The 22,560-nt window shown below is 43.0% G+C and overlaps 2 protein-coding genes and 1 long non-coding RNA gene across 5 annotated transcripts; 2 read left to right on the forward strand and 1 right to left on the reverse strand.

Annotated features, from left to right (window-relative positions):
• The first annotated feature begins 7,168 nt into the window (after nt 1-7,168).
• On the forward strand, nt 7,169-11,399 carry HOXB9 (homeobox B9). Of its 2 annotated transcripts, XM_085313007.1 has the most exons (3): nt 7,169-7,884; nt 8,110-8,187; nt 11,135-11,399. In XM_085313007.1, exons 1-3 carry the CDS (start codon nt 7,377-7,379, stop codon nt 11,368-11,370), a joined length of 822 nt encoding a protein of 273 aa, XP_085169133.1. In that variant the 5' UTR covers nt 7,169-7,376; the 3' UTR covers nt 11,371-11,399. The 2 variants fall into 2 exon arrangements, with proteins under 2 accessions (XP_085169133.1, XP_085169131.1); XM_085313005.1 differs by lacking the exon at nt 8,110-8,187 and having other exon boundaries at nt 7,173-7,884.
• A 5,581-nt stretch (nt 11,400-16,980) lies between these two features.
• Nucleotides 16,981-21,523, reverse strand: LOC146591372 (uncharacterized). Its single transcript, XR_014896822.1, has 3 exons — nt 21,279-21,523; nt 18,626-18,748; nt 16,981-18,167 (listed from the first exon to the last, which is right to left on the reverse strand). It is a non-coding gene; the product is annotated as an uncharacterized LOC146591372 (long non-coding RNA).
• On the forward strand, nt 19,741-22,380 carry HOXB8 (homeobox B8). Of its 2 annotated transcripts, none has more exons than XM_085313009.1 (2): nt 19,741-20,371; nt 21,193-22,380. In XM_085313009.1, the coding sequence occupies exons 1-2, from the start codon at nt 19,951-19,953 to the stop codon at nt 21,498-21,500; spliced, it is 729 nt and encodes a 242-aa protein (XP_085169135.1). In that variant the 5' UTR covers nt 19,741-19,950; the 3' UTR covers nt 21,501-22,380. The 2 variants fall into 2 exon arrangements, with proteins under 2 accessions (XP_085169135.1, XP_085169136.1); XM_085313010.1 differs by having other exon boundaries at nt 21,196-22,380.
• Nucleotides 22,381-22,560: the final 180 nt, after the last annotated feature.

Here is a 22,560-nt window from a genome sequence, read left to right on the forward strand (position 1 = left end):
GGCTGCGGCGCTCCCGGAGGTTAAAATCCCGCTCCCGCCAGGCGCGCCGGCGTCCGGCCTTACCAAACCGCGGGGGACGCGCCGTCGAGCTTGAGGGTCGCCCAAACACACTTACGTATAGCTAAGYGCACGACTGTAAAGAAATTCAAGTCTCTTAATTTAGAGGCTGTGATCTACACCTAGACGTAAAGGGCAAATTGTGATTTCAGGGAACACAGCAGCACTATGCCCAGTTGGCGAGCTTAGTTGTTCCAGTTGATAAAATATGTGTATTAAAAGCCCTGCGCCGAAATACACAGTCCTTCACGTTTGTTCTTGCGCTGCTACTATCCTGCAGGAATCGCGGTGGGCGAGCGGGTCTCGGCGTTTTTTCTGGAGATATAAAATAAACCCGACCTAGCAGTAGACTTGTTGGACACCGGATTCAACATCCTGTTTAGTCACTGAGAAGCTCCTCTGTCTCGTACAAAAAAAGCGAACATGTCATTAGTGACCGCTAAATCAAAGCCCGGATCTGTACGCGGGCACCCGCGTGTAGCTGCGCTGGCGCGGATCCCTGCTGGGCGTTTCAGGAGTGAGCTGTAMGTTCATCACCGAGACCGAAAAAACGTTTAAAATAAACCTAGGCAAGCGCYATGACTGCGAAGTTCACTAAACGTAAGTTTTTAGAAATGGTGTCAGAAATGTTCACAATCATTTTTAGCCACATCCTTCCTCCGCAMCGCAACGTGTTGCATGTTGCAATATGCAGATTTATTTTTAACCTATAAAAGTGCGCACGAGAAAGAGGGAGCATAAACAGAGCCCTCCGTGTTAGTGTGTGGGTACTTGAATGAAGTCCACACATTTTGCATGTACATATATATATATATATATATATGTCCACAAATAGGAGCCTCGCAGAGTTGTATGTGTGTGTTGGTAAGGGCGTCAGCTCATGGAAGCAATTTTCCTTGCCTTGCTGTTTCAAATACCCATAAAAGTAAGTTTCCCATGGTCGAGGCCACTATTAAATAAGCCTGCAATTGCTCACTCCACTGTTTGAAGAATTAAAGTCTAATATGATATCCAGGGTCTAGAATATCATCTGCTCCTACTCTTTGTGGCCGAGGGATTACTGGGAATTTGGTGTTTTTTCTTGAGACGGAATGTTAAAACAAAACGAAAACAAACAAACAAAAATCTCGTATGGTCTTTAACCTGGTGTGTGCTTTATTCCTGAAACTGGTAATTGTTGCAAGCACATTGCCTATCTTGCCTATTAAACAAACAGCCGTTCCAAGGGGAGGGGAGAGGAAGTCAAATAGCGTAAAATAGCTTGGAGTTTTCTGCTTAAGTCACAAGTTCTGCGACTGCTTCTTTAGAAACAACGTGCTACTTGTGCCCTAACTCAAAGCCTTTAAACGGAAAAGGACAATCTGGGAAAGTTAATCATAAACTCTTCGGTAATAATGTCCCCATAGGCAACCACTAACCTGCCTTGTAAATGTCTGGGCTTCTGATTTTGATCTCCCTCCTCCCCACGTGAATAGAGGAAGCAAGGTCTAAGGAGGAGGATGGAGATATAGTACTGGAAAAGATCAGGATCAGGCCCGGGGGTGTGAGAGTGGGAGGAAGCATCTATATTGCTGCCTGAAAACGAGAAATTGGGACTAATTTCCAACGGATCTGGGGAAAGGAGAAGCGGGGGAAGGAGGGTGCGGTAGGCAGGGTCCCACTTGTCCCGCAAGCTCGGCTGCCCCGCCAGGCTTGCCTCGCCAGCTGTTTATTTCTCTTCCTTCCAAATTAGAAATATAAGAGTGACCTTACCTGGAGAAGGAGCTGTGTGGGGATGGCTAAAAATCATCCGCATAATAATTGCTTCTTCTGCAACATGCTGCACATTTCTGCGCTTTCTCCTTCCCCAGTGCAGAAGACGAGCAACTCTGGTTAATTCAACAAATATCCCTCAAGTTCCTATTCTGCAGACACCCAGCCTGTCTGTTATCCCGACTCAGGATGAGTCTTAATTACGGGCAAATAGTTATAAAAGAGCCTATCTGAAAGAAACACCCGCTTTTTATTTTACCAGGTCCCACGTACGGATTTAATTTAAACGATTAGATCATAACTTACTTCTCATACCTGTACTTTTATTTTCCCACCCTCTTTCCCTGCCTTGAGTGCGAGCGACAGATTTCTCACCATCATGGCTTGTTACTTCCTTTCCTGCCATACTAATGCGATTTGGACGACGTTTTGGGGGTGGGGGGGTTGGAGTTATATCGTGGTGACCCCAAAGCAGATCCTGGGCTCGAGGCGGGGAAGCAGCAGCGGTGGCAGAAGCAGAGCCGCTCCCCGGGCGTAAAAAGCTGCGGAAGCAGGAGCGAGCCAGGCGCCCAGCTATTTAATGGAAGTTTAATATTATTTCAAGGAGGGAGGCGAGGAGGGAATTAGTCTAGTAGCCAGAATGTGGGTTCCGAATAACAATCAAACTTTATTTCAACTTTCTCTCCCTCAGCTTCCCTTTTCAAATGCACATACGCTTTTACTTTACAGGGGATCTAAATGCTTTATTAACTGCTGAGATTACAAACCTCATTTGGAATTGTGTTTTTTAGCCAGAGTATACTTTCGGTTCTTGGAAAATTGCCCACATGTGTAACTTGTTTTTGCTTCTCTTCAGACAAGGAATTCCCCCCCTCTCCTCCTCCCTCCTCACCACTTACGGATTTTTAACAGACGGCAGCATTCAAACTGAGAGCTAGCACAGGAAATGGCAAAGGTAGATCCTTCTGCTTTCAGGCTACAGAAACTTATTTCACGTTTTTTAAAGGTTTTACTCTTCAGGAGGGATTTTTTTGTTGCGCTCTCGTGCGTTTGGAGGGGTTCGTGACTGAAGTTTCTTTCATAACCTCTTAGACATGCGTAAATGTATCATTCATACGTTATGTTTGCTTTATGCTGAGTTTGTATTTCTGTTTCCTGGCTCTTAACAAATAAGTTATTCGCGTGTTGTTGTTATTACTAGCACTATTATTACTATCATTGTTATTATTTCAGACTGTTTTACATAACCTAAAATAAATGCTCAGCCCTTTGAAGGCTGGGTTATCTTAGAGTCTGGTCTCCAGACTCGCCATAGCCATGAAGTTCACTCTCAGCTTTTATCCTCTCTGTCTTACCCTTATCTGCTTTAAACCTAAATTGAAGGACCCAGTGAATATGTGTTAAGTAATGCATGGTATACCAAGGCGCCATGTTGGCCTCGGTGTAGAGATTTGGTAGAAATCCCCCAGTCCAGCACTGTCGGTGTCAGCAGTGCAGGAGAGCTCTGCATCCTCAGCCTCCTCCACCTTCTCCGTATCAGTGATAAAGAAGCGAAATCATCTGGAAGAAGGTGCCGGTTCTAATCAATGATAACAACCGTCTTTAAAAAAAAAAGTTGTTAAACATGTTTCCGGCAAGAAAAGGATCATCTACTTTTTTTCCTTATGCCAGACCTTATAAATCACTAAAAGGAGGCAATTGCACAGACCTAAAATCTGCATATTTTGAAGTCTTCTATATTTGATTGTTTTCATCATAGAAATGCCAACCCCAGAAGCTGTTTATTCAGAATACAATTTAGTAGTTATGTATTTCAAAGGGAAGCACTATTTGGAAAATATTTCTTCTTTCTACAGACAATAAAGATTATTTATAAAAAATAACTGCGTTCAGAAACCTCTGGCTTTCCATGGCAAACTGAGAATACTCTAATTTTTTCCTCACAGCCAAATACATTTAAAACCTTTGGCACTATCTCTGAAAGCAGGAAAAGTTTCCACTTCGGACTTTTTTTTTCAATAAGTATTCCCAGTTCCACTTCCCTTAACTAAGTCACACAATCACATATCTAAAATTAATCCTGCCAGTATGYGAACCGAGTAAAGCTTGCACATCCTGTCTCCTTTATCTCAAAGATTCATCCCCACAACTTTTATATTCTAGTCTGAGGTCACTTTCTCCTTGACTTTTCCTTCTCCAATTTTTTTGCAAACAAATGAGCTTTTCATGCGATTTCTGGTGGATGCGATTTGGGGCTTTAAAATATAAATGTCTATGCAATGTCAACTGAATCAGACAGCACCACACGATTTGATCTCTCCAAGAGGGCAGATCTGAGACGAAGCTGTAGCTACCCTTAAGCCCCTCTCAGAAAAGGCTACAAAGAGATGAGCTATGGGGATAGATATAAAAAATAAACTACTGAACAAACGGAAACCTCCAGAGGAGCAAAAGTAAATGGATTTTGCAGATCTTCTTGTGAGGTTTCCATCCACTAGGGATCTTAAAACCCTTGGATTCTGTCTCATAGTCACACTCTTAAGAGTCTTCTTGGTTTGAATTTATATACTACAGAAAATTATATACTCACATGCTGACATAGTTCATCATTATTTATAGGAGGCACACCAGGATTTTTTCCAAGAATATATTTATTACAGGTAAGACATGGCCAATTTATCTAGCAAACAGAGAACAGGTGTTTTGCTTCAATTAACGTTCAATAATTTCATCTATACTTATTCAACACCCTGCTACCAACACGGCTGTTTATCCATCAGTTGTATAAACACATTTCCACGAGCCAGGCGAGTTTAATCTACACAACACACTTAAATCAGCCCTTTCCTTTTCCAGGCTCTCATAACATTTGCAGAGTCCCTCCAAATCTGTTGCGAAATAGGCTGATTTTTAAAAATCATTTCTGAAAGGCAATAAAGCCGAGAAATATGACAACGTGAGCAGCCAGCTCATATTTCTTGTCTGATGACACAGGGTCTTTTCATTTCAAAACCTCCCAACTCTTAAGGAAGTTAAAAAAAAAGGGGGGGGTAGAAATTAGGAAAGTTGGAAAAGCCGGAATTGCCCCCGTCGTTTCACACAACTCTCTTTTTGTGTGTGATGCACACTGTAAAGGAGCAGCAATCCTACCCCACGCTACGCAATGGCACGGATTTCTCTGCTTTCCCCAGTTTAAATGCCAAAGGGATGAAGTGGAGTTACTTTGGATTTACCCCGCGGAAAGGAGAGGAGATTTTGCGAGTCGGTGGGGAGTACTCACCTGGGTCACATTTACTCACGGTAGTCTTTGCAAGATCTTAGCCCAGAGGCTGTGAAGGGCTTACCAACCAGTCCTCAACCCTCACCTTGGCTGGAGCCTGGAGAATGAATCTGCTTTTCAAGCAGGGAAGGTTTTGCACTGGTTGGGGGCTGTTGCCACATTGATCGATTTAAAAATTAAAAATAAATCTAACCTTCAGCAGTAMGCCCCTACTCGTCTTGCCCGTCATCCCTACCCTCTCGATATTTTTAAATGAAAATGGACAGCTTCCTAATAGCGCCTCTTCCAGCCGCGCTCTGGTTCTGGACATGGGGACCGTGTCCCTCTAGCASAGCGCAGGTCAGCTGCTCATATACAGGCACCGCTTATAGGGATAATGGAAAATTTAAYTCTTCGAGTCTGTTTTTTTAAGCGCCTTTATAATCTGCCAGTGTCTGTAAAACACYTCTGATAGCCATTTCACACATACGTTTTGTGTAGACACGGACATATGGAGTCATGTAGACACCCGCACCCGCTGGTCTGTACGGATCATACAGACACAGGGAAATGCGAAATATAGTTTTCCTTAATTTCGGGTGGCTATTAGCACCCCTCCAATTTTATTATTAGTCTGTTAATATGAACTTACACCCCTAAACACTTCAGGAAGGATTCGCGATGATTTATCGTTGTTAGAAATCTATTTGCCCTTCACTTTAAATATCCTTCTGTGTTGGGGCGAGAGGAAGAAGGGCGGAGGGGTAATAGATTAAAGGAGGCAAATTGATCCAGACTGTTACAGCTGAAGTCCAGAGAAACACTTTTGCCGTAATCATAGTGTGCACCCTTTCCTTAACCAACATTTACGACGCCGTCGGACCATCTCGCAGTAAACGCATTTGTCATAATAACTTGGTCAAACTGACCCTGTTACCCTGCTTCAGACTAGCTCGGAGCTGTGTCTAGCTACAACCTCGTGTCAATCACCGGCTTCGGGGCTAGTGAAGAACCCGAAATCTTTCCGTTTTTTTTTTCTTAAAAAATGACACTTAAAATGCAAGCGCGGGGGGTGTTTGGCAGGCATAACGCAGCACATCCATGCAGCTACGTGGAGGTGTGTGCGGAGGGGGGGGGGTGGCACGGGAAGGGAAAATGCGAAGGATTCCTTTTTTTGCCCCCTTTCTTTTCCACAGGCAATAAATTCAAGGCCATAAAAATCAAACAAAGCTAATGTAAGTTTTATTAAACTATTTAACCGTCACAAGTTTAAGGCATTCTGTAACAAAGCAGGATCAGTGGCGCACTGTATTTTACTAGCCTTGTAAAGTTAAATGAAGGCTTCTGATTTCAGCAATGTGTTAAACTATTTTAGCTCAAGAAATGCAGTCCTGAGATTATACCGTGAAACATGTGGACATATATTCACATATATAAAATATATATTTTATATACRTATATATTTATAATCATATTTAAAAGTAGGATTTAAATGTATGTAGGAGATGATCGTTCGGCAGCTTGCTGGTCAAAGTTGTAACGTCACGTACATCTCACTGACCTTTTAAATTTCATATTCAACCGCATTATTTTACCATGTTAACCATTCGTTTTCCCACCCTCGTGGGTTAATTATTTATAACGCGCTCTCATCATCCTTCCTACCTTGGTCCATCTTTTCCTTTGTAAAAATGCATACATCTGTGCATTTGCATCTCTGTGCGTGTAATGCACATACACATATTTATGTATGTAAGATCATTGCGGGGGGTGGGGGGATTGGACTGTACTTATTCTGTGGCTTTTCGCTATCGTACTCTGGAGCCCGAGTGGCACAGAATAGCTTTTATCTCTATTCCCTCATGATGGTTATTAAAGAGAATGCATCAGCATCTCGCGTAAAAAAAAAAAAAAAAAAAAAATCCACCCCCCGACCCCCCACCCAATGTTTCAGGGGCAAACCTACGAAGGGATATTAGCCACAGCTCTGGCCGTTTCGTGGCTTTGCTAAACTCCTGACGTTTTGCAACATTGCATAAACATAAAACAATCCATCCTTGATATGGAATGCAAGGGCGGATGACAGCGCAGCGCAGCCCCCTCGGCGGCGATTGATTTACGCCGCGCCTGACGCTTTATCAGGCACACGAAAAAAGTTTGACCAATCATTTTGCTGGGAGCTCACAACACAGCAGCCCAACTGTACTTTGTTGGCTAGGAAGTTGGAGAAGGGGGTCGAGTACAAATCTAGATCTGTCCTATATATTTTTTTCCCTTCATTGAACCGTGCTTTGTATGATGTCTGAGAATGTCCATTTCTGGAACTCTTAGCAATTATTATGTCGACTCTATTATAAGTCATGAAAGTGAAGACTCGCCTTCAGCTAAATTTTCATCTGGGCAATATACAAGTTCCAGGCAAGCTGGGCATAATGAGCATCTAGAATTCCCCTCCTGTAGTTTTCAGCCAAAACCTCCAGTTTTCAGCGCCTCCTGGACTCCTTTGAATCCACATTCATCTGGTACCCTTCCTGCCGTCTACCATCCATATATTCAACATCAAAGCGTCCCATCTGATAGCAGGTATCTACGGAGCTGGCTGGAGCCCGTGCCCAGAGCAGAGAGCCTCCCCGGGCAGGGATCCGTTAAAGCAGAGCCGCTGCTGGGCCGTCCCGGGGATGTCCATAAACAGGGCACACAGGAGTACAATTTAGAAACTTCTGCTGCAAGGGAAGGGATCGTTTCCAATCAAAGGCCCAGCTTCGAGGACAATAAAGTTTGTGAAGGAAGCGAAGACAAAGACAGGACAGATCAAAGTAAGTTATAAAAGTGAGGAAGTAAACAGTATAAAAGCTGGAGGAGGTGCAATAAAAGGGGACAATGCTGCGTAAAGTTTAAAATCAGGGCTTGAAGAAAACTCTCAGATTCCTGATGCCAACCTAAGGGGAAGAGGTGGGGAGGGGAGCCGGGTGGCATTGTCTCTGCTGAAAAATAAAAATAAAAATAAAAATAAAAATGAGCGTCGTCTCTGAGCAAAACAGAGTCCAGAGCGGACAAAAGCTGGAGCAAGTCATCCTCTTTCCTACAGAGAGCTGACTCCGGCAGCAGAGACCACTTTTGTAAGCGCGAGTAAATCTGTACGGGTGGTAGTGGGCTGGGGAAGAAAAGGGGGGAGCGAATAAATATCGGGGAAAAAGGTAGGGAAACGGGGATGGAGGGCGGCGATCGGAGGAGAAGAAGGGGGGAAAAAGAGCAAAAATTAAGAAGGAAAAGTTCACATGGCGGGGGAAGTAAACAGCTGCAATGTCTTTTCCGTGCCCGTTGCTCTAATTTACCTCGAGAAATGCAGGGCGCCGGGCAACCTCACTCGCTCCTCTTGTCACGTTGTCTCAGGCTTTTTTTGTTTTGCTTTGTTTTGTTTTGTTTGTTTGTTTGGGTTTTTAACTCTTTGTTTATTAAATGCAACAGTTCAGGGTATTAATATTTCAAAGCCACGCTCCCTCCTAGCAAAAAGAAAGAGGGCAGGTTGCTTCCAACGTAATTAAGTCTTTATTTGTAATGTAGCCAGATTGGCGAACAGTTCAACGGCATCATGAGCCTTTTTTCTTGTCCTAGCTTGTTTTTTTTTTCCCCGAAAAAATTAAAAAAATCATCTTGAAAATATTTTAATATCATTAGTATTATTAATAATATTATTAATAATGCAAGGGAATTAGAGTAACAAAAGAATAAGTATCTTAACCTTGTGCCGATTCGATTGGTACCTGGCTTCCAAGTGAAACGCAAAACGGAGCCAAAGTCTGTGCAGGAGGCGAGAGATATAAACTTGGCTTCACGGCCACGGTAAATATTTTGCAGTGAATATTCAAGTTTTCCAAAGTGACTGCCTGGAACAGGCAGAGGAACAGCCCCCGCCGCGGGTATAACTCTGCAGAGGCTGTGCAGAGTGTAATGACTCAGTAATTCTTTTTTCCTCTTGAATTAACTTTATTTTTTTCCCAATGTGCAACAGCAACAGAGATTGCGATTGCAACCATATGATTAAAAATAAAGCATATTCTCGTCCCTCATGATTCCCTCCCCTCCGTGTCCAGGATGTTGTGGTGACATTTTTTTCCTATCATTTAACTTGCACCATGCACACACACACACACGCACACACGCACACACACACACACTCATACACACACACACAAAAAGAAAGTCCTATTCTATTGTACTGGGCAGAGATCCAGAACAAACTGCAACCGTGAGGTGAATGATTTGAGAGAATTAAATATCCAGRCTCTGTGTTCAATGTCCCTGAAATTGAATATATAAAAATCTTGTCCAAGAAAATGTTATTAAGTTATAAGTGAGTGCAGGGACCCGCGCTAAGAGGATGCTGTGTGGTTTCTATGGCATGTGGTTACGACGCATATTTTGTTTTAAATAATAGTTTAATTTGGGCTGATGTTGAGAGCCTGCCAGGGCTGGAAGACGGAGCTGTTTTGCAGAAAGTACTCCCACCAGTTTCCCTGACTCTTTCAATTTTTGCAAATATTTCACAATAATGAATCTCTGCACTGGGTATGGCACTGGGATCTGTTAATTTATTTGCTAGATTTTMAAGAAAAGATGTGCCAGAACCTTTTTTCATTCGCATTCCTGTTTAGGGATTTGTATAGAGTGAATAGATAAAACAATTTTCGCATTTAAAATGTCTTATATTTTAACGATCCAAGATACGACCAAAAAATCAAATCAAATCAAATAAAAATCTGTTATGAAGCAGAGCCCGCCATTGCCATTAAAAGATGGGTAGCAGGATTAACAGTATCAATTATTAACAGCTTCTTCCTCTTTAATATTTAATTCTGCATATTAGATCAAGTCAATTACATTAAGGAAATAGCCGTGCAAATTTGTAAGAGGCAGTACTTACAGTGGAAGATTAACCGGATTATTTTAAAAATATTCAATATATTTCATTTTACGTAGAGGAAACATTCTGGTGGCGCGGGCGTGTGTATGTATATATTTATAATGGTCCATTTAATTGGTGTAAAAGTTTATGGCTTCAGTCATCATTTCAGAGGAGGCAAAGGAAATAAAATAGAAATACGTGGTCTGCCTATAACCCTTCGTTTTACTCTTTCCCGCCTCCCGGTTCCCCAACGGTCAGCTAATATTTACACGTGATTCGTGAATGCTCTTGCATTTACCCCAAAACAGACTCACATTCGGGTGAGTCCCCTTTCCCTCATTTCTGCTCCCAAAACTTTGCACCCCCTCCCCCCGATTAGATTAATTCCTGAAATGTGCTTTTGGAAAAAGGTTCCCACTGCAGTTCTCGCACGCGCGAGGATGACGGGCAGCCCGGTATTTATTTTTGGCCGCGTTACTCGCGCTTGGAGCCGCGCTGCACATGTCTAAGTCTCCGCTTAACACTGAGCAGATCCCGGGGAGGAGAGCCCGGCCGGCCCTCGGAGGATGTTTATTGTATCCAGACCGTTTCTAGCAAAAATAGGCAGGATTTATGAAAGGCTTGTCCAGACCTCCTCGCTGTCTGCTTCTCCTGAACCCTGTGTCTATAGGGCTGCAGCTGCAGACACGTGGGAAAAGACTCCTGAAAATATATGTGTGATTTTGCGTTGCTTTCTCGCTCTGCGGTGTGCGTGACAGGCGCGGTGCGGCTGTGCAAGTGCAGGCGTGTGGGCTCCATCCTGCCCGCGGCGCGGCGGGGAGCGGTGCTGGGGGCGCCGTGGCCACGTGCGCGCGCACGTGGGGGCGCGCAGGCCCGCGGGCGCCCACGGGCGGCACGCGGACACGCGGGGGCTCCCTGCCTGCCCCGGGGGCCTCGCGGGGGCCGGGGCTGCGGCGCGGGGGGATCGGGGCCCCCCATCTGCGCGGGGCGCGCTCGCTCTCAGCACCCTGCAGGATTTTCCTACGGCCTCTGCCGCTACCTCGCATTTTTCACCCGGGCGTGCATATGCGTGTGTGTAATCTTAATATTTGATGGCATGATTAAAACCTTCTGAGAAACACTCAAGCTGCCTCGTATTGATCTTGCTGCTTTTCTTTCAGCCAACCCAGCTGCCAGCTGGCTTCACGCCCGTTCCTCCAGGAAAAAACGATGCCCTTACACGAAATACCAGACCCTGGAACTAGAGAAGGAGTTTTTATTCAATATGTACCTGACGAGGGACCGTAGACATGAAGTGGCCAGACTCCTCAACCTGAGTGAAAGACAAGTCAAAATCTGGTTTCAGAACCGAAGGATGAAAATGAAGAAAATGAACAAGGAACAGGGCAAGGAATGAAACCCCGAAAAGCAGCATTTCCCCCCGCCCCGGGCAGCGCATCCGACCGCAGTGCTGACAAACAGCAGCGCCACGGGAAAACCTTCCCGCTTCCACCTTTGCATGCAAGATATTGATTATTATTCTTTTTTTCTTCTTAGCGTTGCCACGTAGGAGGCAACTTAGCCAAAACTGCAGCTCCTTTTTGGGGACACACGCTGGGTTTTGTTTCTATACTCTTGTGCTCCCTCTCTATTTTTTTCTCTTTTCTTCTCCCTGCAGTGCAACATAGACACAGATTCCTGCCTGAGCAGCAGCTCTGTCTGCTTGCATGTTCTCCATGGAAGGCAAGACGGCAAACAAAACTGGCCACAAACAGCTCTGGCCCAAGCCCCCAACAAACCACGCTGTTTCTCTTTATCCACGTAAGGACAATGATTCTCTATAACACGCAGCACCCGGCGCGCACACACACACGCACACGCACACRCACACACACACACACTTTGAGGTGGCCAAGGAACCAGACGGTTTAATTAAACTACTGCAAGACAGACACATTCGTAAGACTTGCATGTAATTGCACTCAACAAATCATTTTCCATTCACCAACTTTATACCGGGATAGTCGATTAATGAGAGCCCCACTCCAAACTGCGCTGGGTTTCTTTATGATTTTTCTTTGTTTTATTATTCGAGGTTTTTTATTATTATTTTAATCGTGCCATGGCAGATACGTGACTTTGGTCTGAAAGTTTAGTAGGATCTTTACAGGCAAGCCTCCTCATCTGGTAGTTTTATACTGGGTCACTTGGAAGAGGAGAAAAGACGGGGAGGGAGATGAGAGAGTGTGTGGGGGGCACTCTCAGAGCCGCATTGTAAATTATTTAGGAGAAAAGGGGGCGGAAGAACCCCTGCCAACTTATTCCTAACTTTTAGAGGAGGGAAAGAATGAGATTTTCTAGTTAAAAAAAAACTACCTTAGTAGAGCTACAAGGGACGGGAAGGTTGTGTTCTTAGTGCTAGCATATTTATAATTTATTGTGAATTGACTTTTCCTAAAAGCAGTAGACTGTTGCAGAGATAAAGTGCCAACCATAGCGTGTGCGTATTTCCTTCCCTCCTGTTCGCTGCGACGCTTAATCCCGGAGCGTTTTTCGCCGGCTCCGTTAGAACCGAGCTCCGGGCCGGGCGGTAGCCGGTGCCCGGTGCCGCCGGGGCGCAGCGCCYCGGGCCGCGGCCGCGAGTGGCACCGGGCCCCCGGCCCCGCGGAGCATCTCCTGTAACGAACACGTATCCCGATGGTTTGCAAAAGCGATCTCGTGTCAGGCTGGCCGGAGCTGATTTCTCATCTGACAGATCTGCCGGAGGTTTCTCGAAACGGCCCGGGCAGGGCTGTTTTTTCCTTTATCTCTGTAAGACTTAACTTTGTTTTGGGAAGGGGGGAGGGAGTGGGTGGACGGGGGGGTTAGTATCAGTTGATTATATGGTGGGTATTGTAAAATGTGCTTGTGGTTGTGTTTCTGTGAATGTTGAAGCTTGTTTTTCTGTTTCTGATGTGGCTTTTAAGTATACGAGGAGTTCTGCAGTTGTTAGTTGATGGAAAATATCGAAATAAACCTCTCTCTTTTTCTTCGTGTGCACATTTGTGTATTAGCTGCCAAGAGTCTTTCTAGGAACAACACGAGTGTAAGGTGGCTTGTTTTCATAGGGTGGGGGAGAAAAGGAGAAAAGAAATTTCTAATGTATGTGTGAATGAACCGGTGCAAATCTAATTTCATAAGCGACTAACCTGGGTATACTCAGCGTGAGATTTTTGTTAGATCACTTTTATCTGCTGAGCAGAGATTGCTCTGCAAGAAGTGATAGGCAGATTTGCGTTTTGGGAAAGTGTTCTTTCTTTCTTTCTTTTTTTTTTTTTCTTTTTCTTTTTTTTTCCTTCCCCCATGATCCAGAGATAAGAATCAAGTAGCTGCGCCTTGATGCACACTGAAAATTTGCACCACTTCAGTTCCTTTGGGGGGGGGGAAAGGAAATCTCGACCAGAAACCAGACCTTAGGTGTTTAAGCCCATTTCTCAAAAAGTTTTTTTTTGTTGTTTTTTTATGCCTAGACTTTCTCATGTAAAACTTTCCATCATGAAATAGCTCCTCGGGGGCTTTAAAATTTAACTATTCGGTTGCCAGTGTGAGTTAAGTGTAACCAAACTTCACTCTGTGTCAGAAAAACTAATCTCCTTCTTCGGAACTAAATTAAGAAAAGCTGTTCTGGAGACATTTCGAGCGGGAGAAAAAAGTTGTGGAGGCAGGATCGGTTCCCTAAACCCAGATTTATATATATACATATGCATACATATATATATATATATACACACGTGTATGTGTATATATATATATAAGTGAGTAGAAAAAAGATGATTTAGACCCATTTAAGCTAGGCAGCCTATTTTTCAATTTTGTTGGATTCTTCTCACTTAATGAAGGATGGATGAATCTCACGTCTGTTTTACGCTGAATTAATGTACTCCCCATTTCTCGAACTGCGTATGGACTTGCATAAATACTACTATATTTTTCAAAACCGTACCCATGACTTAATTGATGTATTCAGCCTTTCGGCCACTAGAATTTAGAAATGTTTTTCACTTTCCTTAGAATTGTGGTAAAGAGCAGATATTTTTAAGACAACAGGATATGGTTCTTTTAAAATAGAATTTAAAATGTTAGTTCATTTTTTTTAAGGAAATATTCTTGCTTTAAAAATGTTGAAACAACTGCCTTCTGTAGCTTCAGCCCGGGTGTATTTTCCAGAGATGTTTAATGCTCCAGAATAAAAATCGATTTTAGAACAACAGTATCTATATGTCATTGTGTTATACTGCTTCATCTAAAATTTTAGAAATATTTTCATTGTGTTTTCCTGCGTTCTTTAGTGGCTCGTTAAGTGTATTATAAGAATCAATTTTTGCTTAGCTTAAAAGAAAGTCCAGAGATAAATGAAAATAATTCTTCTCCAGTGTAGCACAGTGCTTACTTGGTCCCATGCAAACTTGCTGCGTTTCTAAATCATCATCAAAAAAAAAAAAAAAAAAAAAAAAAAAAAGAGAGAGATCGTTAATCTCTGGTTATGTTTACTGATGTTTGCTTGTTTAGTTGGTTGGTTTTGAGAGTTTAAGCTTTGCATTCTCGCATCAGCCTTTGGGGACCACAATGAAAGAAGTAGAGTGAACTCACTTTATTTTACTTTCTTCTGTTTATACCCCTACTACCCAAGGATAACTTTGCCCCCCCMAAAAAAGGGAAAACTAAAACAAACAAAAAGAAACCCCACTCCGCTTTCCCTGCTTGGCATCACCTCATATTTGACACGCGGTTCCTTTTTCTAAGAGCTCAATGAGCAGTTACTATAATTCTGTCTCTAAATTCGTTTGACATTTTATTGCTCATGAAGAAATACAAGTGCTTGGAAAGTGTTTCTGTCTATATATTTAAAAAACAAACAAATCCTAAGACCTGCTCAACCCTGCAGGAAGCAGGTAGTGAGAAATATAACCAAGAGTCTCTTTCCACTAATTTTTAACATAATGGGCGCTCTAAAGGGCAATATTTCACTTCTTTTAAAAAAAATCCCTTCTTTGGAGTAGCTCTGAAAAGAAAACAAAAGAAGAAGAAAGATATTTGGAGCTTACTGAGGAAAGAGAGAGGAAGGGAAGTAACTTGTCATAAAAAAAAAAGGAAAATTCAGTGCAGTGTGCTGCAATAAAAGAATATGACCGCTATAAAACTTTATAGGGTATAAATTTCTGAAGGTTAAGGAACTAAACGGCTGTAAAGCAAACAGTGCAAGAAAACTTTCAGGAACTCCTAAATTACTACAACGACTTGGGAATGTGGGGAAACCCAACGTGTAAATGCTCGTTTCTGCTTCAGTCACATACAAAGTCCCCTCTCCTTTTTTAAATGGGGGGGCTTAATAAATTGGGAGGGGGGAGAAAGAGAGAGAGAGAAAAGGTGGGGAGGGACTTTTGCTAATTTATTCTTCTCTTGCAGATGCCGTGAAAATCCAGCGCTCTGGATGATTCCCTTTGTTCTTCTTCTTCTTTTTTTTTTTTTTTTTTTCCCTTCCCTTTAAAGCAATTCCAGGCTGCCAGAACGCTGAACCATGCACACAACAACAACAACAACACACACACACACACATACACACACACACACAGGCACCCCCACGCTCGCACACTCGAAGTTCTGGCGAGACGTCTGGGCTTGGGAAGCTCTTTATCGGTTTACAGCTCTGGCCTTCCCCCTCCAGAGCAGAATGACCAATTGTTTAGTCTCGGAATTTGAAACAATAGTGTTTTTCAAAAGCAACCCCATTTTGCCTCTTTTATTGCTAGTAAACCGGCTGGATGGTGGGGCTTTCTCCGTGTAGAACTTCAGAGCTCGGCGGTGAATGGGAGGAAGTCGGATTGCCTCTTTCTTTCTTTTCTTTCCCTTTTCTTTAGCTGCCTCTCTTCCCTCCTCCCTCAGCTTTTATTTTATTTATTTCTTTATTTTTATTTTATGCCCCAGCTGCCCCCCCCCCCCGCCGCGGGGCTCCGCGCAACACCTTGATTTCATTAGCGGCAGCGATCGCGGCGCTGGCTGCCGAGCGCGAGTCATCCCCGGGCATAAAATATAGAGTTAATTATGGCTATTTTGCCGATTTTATAGGTTACATCTATCCCCCCCCCCCCAGCGAGGGTAAATTACGCGAGCTTAAAAAAAGGGAGGGGGGAAGGGGGAGTTAGTCTGAGAGGCTCTGTGCTGGGATGCGATGAGAGGTGGGACACGCATTTTTTTTAAAATGTTCATTTAAAGGGAAGATAAAACCTCGGTTTTGTCTTCTGCTAGTTCGCATTGAGGTGGGAGGACAGCTTAATTATCCCCACGCCGAAGATTTACGCTTGCAGGACTAAAAAAGAGTGGGTCAAAGATTTCGGGAGAAAGAAGCACGCACAAAATCAGAACGTTTTTCTCTGGCTCTTTACCTAARCCGTTAGAATGATCTGCGCCTTCTCGGTTATTTATTTTATATCTTTTATTCTTACAGTCATCGCTGAAAAATAGCCTATGRTTTTTGGAAGTTGAGGCGATCGTTTTGGGTATAGTTGCTCTGTCGTTTGGTAATACTGCTGCTTCTTGCCCAACGCCTTCACATATTATGTCTGAAAAGACTTTCTTTAAAAGGTTACAAAATATAATAGTAGTCCAAAATGTTATACGCTTACCACGATTTGCAATGCATATGAATATTCTATCGATACAGTAACAGCAACAGCATAAACTTTTAACTCAATTAATTCACTTCTATTTGGCCTTTTTTTCTTCACAATTACAGGACAATAATTATTCAGACGTTTCAGTCCTTATATTCAGCTACAAATAACAGAGAAAATTGATGAATATAATTTCAGCATAGGTTTTAATTCATATTGTTGAGGACAAACATTTTCTGAAAAAATACTTCTCTTAAGTTAAAAAAGAAAATATGTCCACTTTCCGATAAGCAATATTCTTCAGAAGAATGTAACAAATTAAACCGATGCAGATAACAAAAAGGAATCRTTATCGATATTATTTAATACGTTGTTTGAGGAGAAAAAGCTTAAAAATTTCAAGACTATTTAAATTCTATAAAATTAAATACGAATGCAACCAAAAATGGATTAAAAAATTAACAGCAATCCTGCTTTTTTGAGTTCATTAAAATGTAGAGTAGGGAAAAGTTAAGGTTTACCTACTAAGGGATTTGGGGCTCTTTTTTCTCCTTGTGAATTCCTAATAAATCTTTCCCCCACTGGGTATTTATAAATTATCTTCTCTCTCACAGACACACACACACGCACACACACACGTACTTGTTTTTTCTTATAATAGAAACATTTTCCTTTCATCAGGAATCTGAGTACAGTATATGAATGATTTAAGATCAGCCATTGATTTCTGGTGCATTGGTGAGTTACCATCACATCATGGCCATAAAATTCTACTGCACTTGATAAAAATGTTAACTTTCAATAACAACTTAACTCACGCCTTCTCGGTGTCCACATAGGAAYGGGAACTGCTGCTATTTTTTTTATTTTAAGTACTTCAATAGATGTAAGTACATATGTAAATACATATATAAGAACGTAAGTTCTTTTCTGAAAATACTTTAGTCAATTCAGATTTTTGCTTTGTTGAAAATCCTAGTATCGGGTATCTTAATACCATGCTGTTCAGCTCTATTTACTTCTGTGCACCATTTCTAGGTTTTTATGTTCAAAGATGAAACCAAAATCTGCTCAATCGACAATAAAAGTGTTGGGAAAAATAAAATGTTAACTTGTCTTTTAAGGGGGGGAAATGCCTTAATTATACCACTGCAAGTATTCCAACAACAATAATTACTTGAAAAGGCTTTTAGACTAGACTGAAATCATCCCTACACAAAATAAAAGAAACGTATTTACTTAAATTATTTCTCTAAGGATGGTTTTAAAGTTTTATTCCGTTACTATCTTTGCTAGCTTTCTTTTTCTCTTTCTTTCTTTTTCTCTTTCTTTCTTTAATTCCACGCCTATTCTCACCGTTAATTTTAATATAAGTATTTTTTTAACGAAGACATAGAAAGACCGACTAACTGCAACATTGAAACTTTTCCTTCTTTTCCATGTAGTGGAAGTGAATGTTTGAGAATTGTCCCTCAGTTCAAGGCAGGAACGAGCGAAATCCTCTCTTATTCACCTTTCCTGAGTCAATATCGCAGAGACGGATGCAATGGAAAGCAGCAGAAATCTACCCAGGGCAGAGAGAGGGGGGAAAAAAAGAGAGAGGTTTAGAAGAGTGTCTTTAACTTCTCTGAACGTTGAAGGATTGGGGAATAGGGCTTGCGTTGCGCGGGGTCCGGAGGGGCGCAGGGGGTGTTAGGCACACTGAGGCAGTGTTTAAGTTGGGAGGATTTGGGGTCGTTATTAGCTGAAATACGTCTCGGTAATATTTGCTGASTGCGATAAACGAATTTCAAAATCTACCCCCTGTGTGTTTAGATTGTGCAAAATTGCAGCGTTGGCATCTTGGGGGTAAGTTTGCTCCGTTGTTACCAAATGCCAATAAAACAGAAAGCCTCTCTCTTATTTCCCTTATCCCATCCCCCTCTTCTCCCTACTTTTCATTATAAGTATCATGCAAAAAAAAAAAAAAATTAAAGTTATTGAGGCTGGGGTGAGGTAGGGAAGCAGACATCAGTTACTGACCATAAAGGTTCTGCTCGGGAGGTGATAAGCGAAACAATACTTTTAGTTTGCAATCATCCCCAAACACATCTTCTGCAAGTCCTCGACGTGAGCAGGGGCTGGGGGAGGAGGGAGCGAGGGGGGCTGGGAGAGAGAGACACACACAAAAAGTCAATGTTATATATGAAAAACTATAATCATTTTAATTCAATATTGACACCTCAACATCTCGCTATAATGCGGACGGGTCCAATCGAAACCTCTGTTTTATAGCAGTAGAGGAACGAACTCGTAAAATCCTAACGGCTTTTATGTAGTGCGGTATAAACAACAACAACATCCCCGGCTTTATGGCATTTTATAGTTTGTTAAACAGTTTACAGCCTTTTTTGGGGCTATTACAAATGCAATTCCCTTCATGTGATAGTTAAACCTTTATCAATAATAAGGAAATTGATCATTAAAATGTTAAATATGACTACCTCGTTTGTTTTAAAATATGTTTAGGGTAAGAAGCTGTATGATTTGATAACTTGTATTAAAATACCAATTACATTTATAGGACCTTTTAAAACTGGTAGCAATTAAATCGTGTTCTTTTACAGTTTTCCAAAGCGACCCTGACATTTAAAAAGGCTAAAACTGCCTCGTTAAAATTTTGAAATTAACGACTGAGAGCGCTTCTCTTTAATTTTCCAACACTCCCAAAAAATCAATCTTTGGGGTGGTCTAGGTATGTGATTTGTTGTGAGGCGAGAGATATCTCATTAATGTAGGTAGTTAAACATATTTAATCCGTATATTCACCCCACCTCCTTCTCCCTCTCTCCCTCGCTCCCTCTCTCTCTCTCGCTCCCTCTCTCTCTCTCGCTCCCCCTCGCTTGCTTTTCCTTCTTTATTCTCTCACACTCTTCCTTTCACAATCATGCAGTGCAGAGTCCGTGTGGAGTAAGGAGAAGCCAATAGGATGAGGTTTTGGTAATAGATGCAAATGATCATGAAAAGACACTGCAAAATATGAAACAACTCATTTGCGCTGAAGTAAATCACTGAAAACTGTTTATGAACTGGCATCTCTTCTTGGAAATGTAAAGCGAGAACTCTTTAAGTGGCGATTTTTTTTTTTTTTTAGGGGTGGGGGGGAGGAAAGAATTCAGTATCATGCAGGCTTAGAGTTTTGATTATATCCTCCTTTTATATTCCTGGAAATCACAAACTGTCGTTGCTTAGCATCTTAGCGCTTTCTTTTTTTGCTAATAGATTCCCGCGGTCTGGTTTGCTTGGCTTTTTTTTTTTTTTTTTTTTTTTTCTCTTCTCCAAAACCAAATATTATTATTTAAATTAAAATGAGCTCTTACTTCGTCAACTCACTCTTCTCCAAATACAAAACCGGGGACTCCTTGCGTCCCAACTACTATGACTGCGGGTTCGCCCAGGAGCTCGGGGGCAGACCCACGGTGGTGTACGGACCCAGCGCGGGGGGCACCTTCCAGCACCCCCCCCAGATCCAGGAGTTTTACCACGGCGCCTCCTCGCTCTCCAGCTCCCCTTACCAACAGAATCCCTGCGCCGTGGCGTGCCATGGCGACCCCGGCAACTTCTACGGCTACGAGCCCTTGCAAAGGCAGAGCCTCTTCGCCGCCCAGGACTCGGAGCTGGTGCAGTACACGGACTGCAAGCTGGCGGCCGGCGGCCTCGGCGAGGAGGCGGAGAGCGCGGAGCAGAGCCCTTCGCCCACCCAGCTCTTCCCCTGGATGCGACCGCAAGGTGAGGCGAGATGGGAAGGACAGCGAGGAGGCATTTCCTTGGAGCCCACCGAGCAGCCCCGCTCTCCCTCTGGCTGGCTGGCTGCCTGTCGTGCCCGCTCGCTTTCTTTGCCCGCTTTTTCTTCYCCGCTGCCTGGGTTTTACTGCTTTATGGGGGTAAACTTTTGCACTTGTAAATTGCTTTATAGTTTAATTGCCCTGAAGGAGACCTTTTCTTCTGGGGGCTGAGCGAGCTGGGCTTTCTGTGGAAGGAAGCGTCCTTAAAGTTTATGGCACTTTTATAGCCTGAAAAAAGCCCCTTCATTTTTGTTTCGCGTTGGATTTGGGGTTTCGGTGGTGCTGCTCTCGCTCTCTCGCTCTCTCCCTCTCTCTCTCTCTCTCTCTCTTTTTTTTTTTTTTTTTTTTTTTTTTTTTCCCTCTCTCCCCGTGGGCAGCGGCTTGGAGCCTCGAGAGCCTGAGCCCTGGTGTTGTTGTTGTTGTGGTAGTGCTAAGTGTGCAAGGGAAGCCTTTAGCTGGCGGGGCTGCTCGCAGCGGGCTCGAGGGTGGCCCTCCCCCCTCCCCGCCACCATCACCCCTTTCCTCTATCACCATCTTCCCTTTTATAATATTATAGAGGTGCCTTTCCGTCTCTCTGCTTGCTTCCTGCCTTCGCCTGTGCGAGCCCTTTCTTCCTCCCCCTCCCGTGTGTGTGTGTGTGTGTGTGTGTGTGCGCGTGTGTGTGTGCGCGCGCGTGTGTGTGTGTCTATTCCCGAGCCTGGTTTATGTATCTTTCAACCTCCTTCTCTTCTTCCCCTCTTGCACCCAACCTTTGCAATTCCCCAGCAGCCGCTGGACGGAGGAGGGGGAGGCAAACCTACAGCCGCTACCAGACGCTGGAACTGGAGAAGGAATTTCTATTTAATCCCTACCTGACCCGCAAACGGAGGATCGAGGTCTCGCATGCCCTGGGATTGACAGAAAGGCAGGTCAAAATCTGGTTCCAGAACAGGAGGATGAAATGGAAAAAGGAAAACAACAAAGACAAGTTTCCCAGCAGCAAATGCGAGCAGGAAGAACTGGAAAAACAGAAAATGGAAAGAGCCCAGGAGGTGGACGAGGAAGGGGAAGCACAGAAGGCGGACAAGAAATAAAAGGATTTTTAAGGACTGAAAGGCAAGCGCTGCTGGGGTGGAAGAGCCCCTGAGTCCCACATTAATGGCAGTTAATGTAAGGGAGGGGTGGGAAAAAACCAACAATGCATAGAAAAGAGAAAGAAAAAAAAACCTTTTATTGCTGTAAAACAATATAGCTGTAAGCACCACTTTCCTGATTATCCTTTGATACAATGAACAGTATGCAAAAGTGATCTGGAGGTCTCTCCAGCCTTTTGCCAGTTATTAACTAGTGGTAGTGTAACGCAATAGCTTATGTAAAACATGACTGTGAAATTTTCTCTCTCTCTGTCTTTCTCTCTGTCTCTCTCTTCTTTCCTGGGGGGTGGGTTGGTTAACATAGCTTTCAATGCTATAGGAGTTATGTGAAATTACATTTGTGCACTTTTTTTAATTTCTCACCTTTTTTGTTGTGGTTTATCTGTATGTACTGGAGGTAGCTATTGAAACAGACATCCCAACAACATGAAACTGCCTATTTATGCTGTAGTTATCTCTCTCTCTCTCTCTCTCTCTTCCTCCCTCTCTCTTTTTACTTTCCTTACTTCTATTCTTTTGTTTGGTTCGGGATTTTTTTTCTTTGTTTACAATTTTTAAATGTCTCTTCCCCAAAAAAAAGAAAAAATGAAAAAAAAAAAGACAAGAAAAAAGCATTTTCTCTCCTTTAGTTAGCATGCGCACAGTGAAGCAAGTTGTAAAGTGATCTTTAGGTTAACTGTGAAAAAGAATGTATACTGTATACGTGAATTACTTTATTGGGGGAACTAATGATATATTTTGTTGTTCTTTCATCACTTTGTTCTATTGTCTAAACCTGGAAGCGGCGGAAGAAAGTTACAATAAAGTTTACAAGCGAGAATTCCGTGACATCATTCTTTTCGCCTGCTTCATTTCCTCCAGGACCACTTTGATAGAAAGGAAATAAAAGTCAATTGTGTCGGAGCCGCAGCCCTGGCCATCAAAGCCCTCTTCGCCTGCAGAGATGCTGGCGAGCTGGAGCGCTGCTGGGACAGGCAGGGGCTGGGGTCGGGGAGCCGCG

Source organism: Rhea americana, unplaced genomic scaffold (genome assembly GCF_003343005.1).
Source record: "Rhea americana isolate MKP2758 unplaced genomic scaffold, rheAme1 scaffold_374, whole genome shotgun sequence".
Lineage (NCBI taxonomy): Eukaryota > Metazoa > Chordata > Aves > Rheiformes > Rheidae > Rhea > Rhea americana.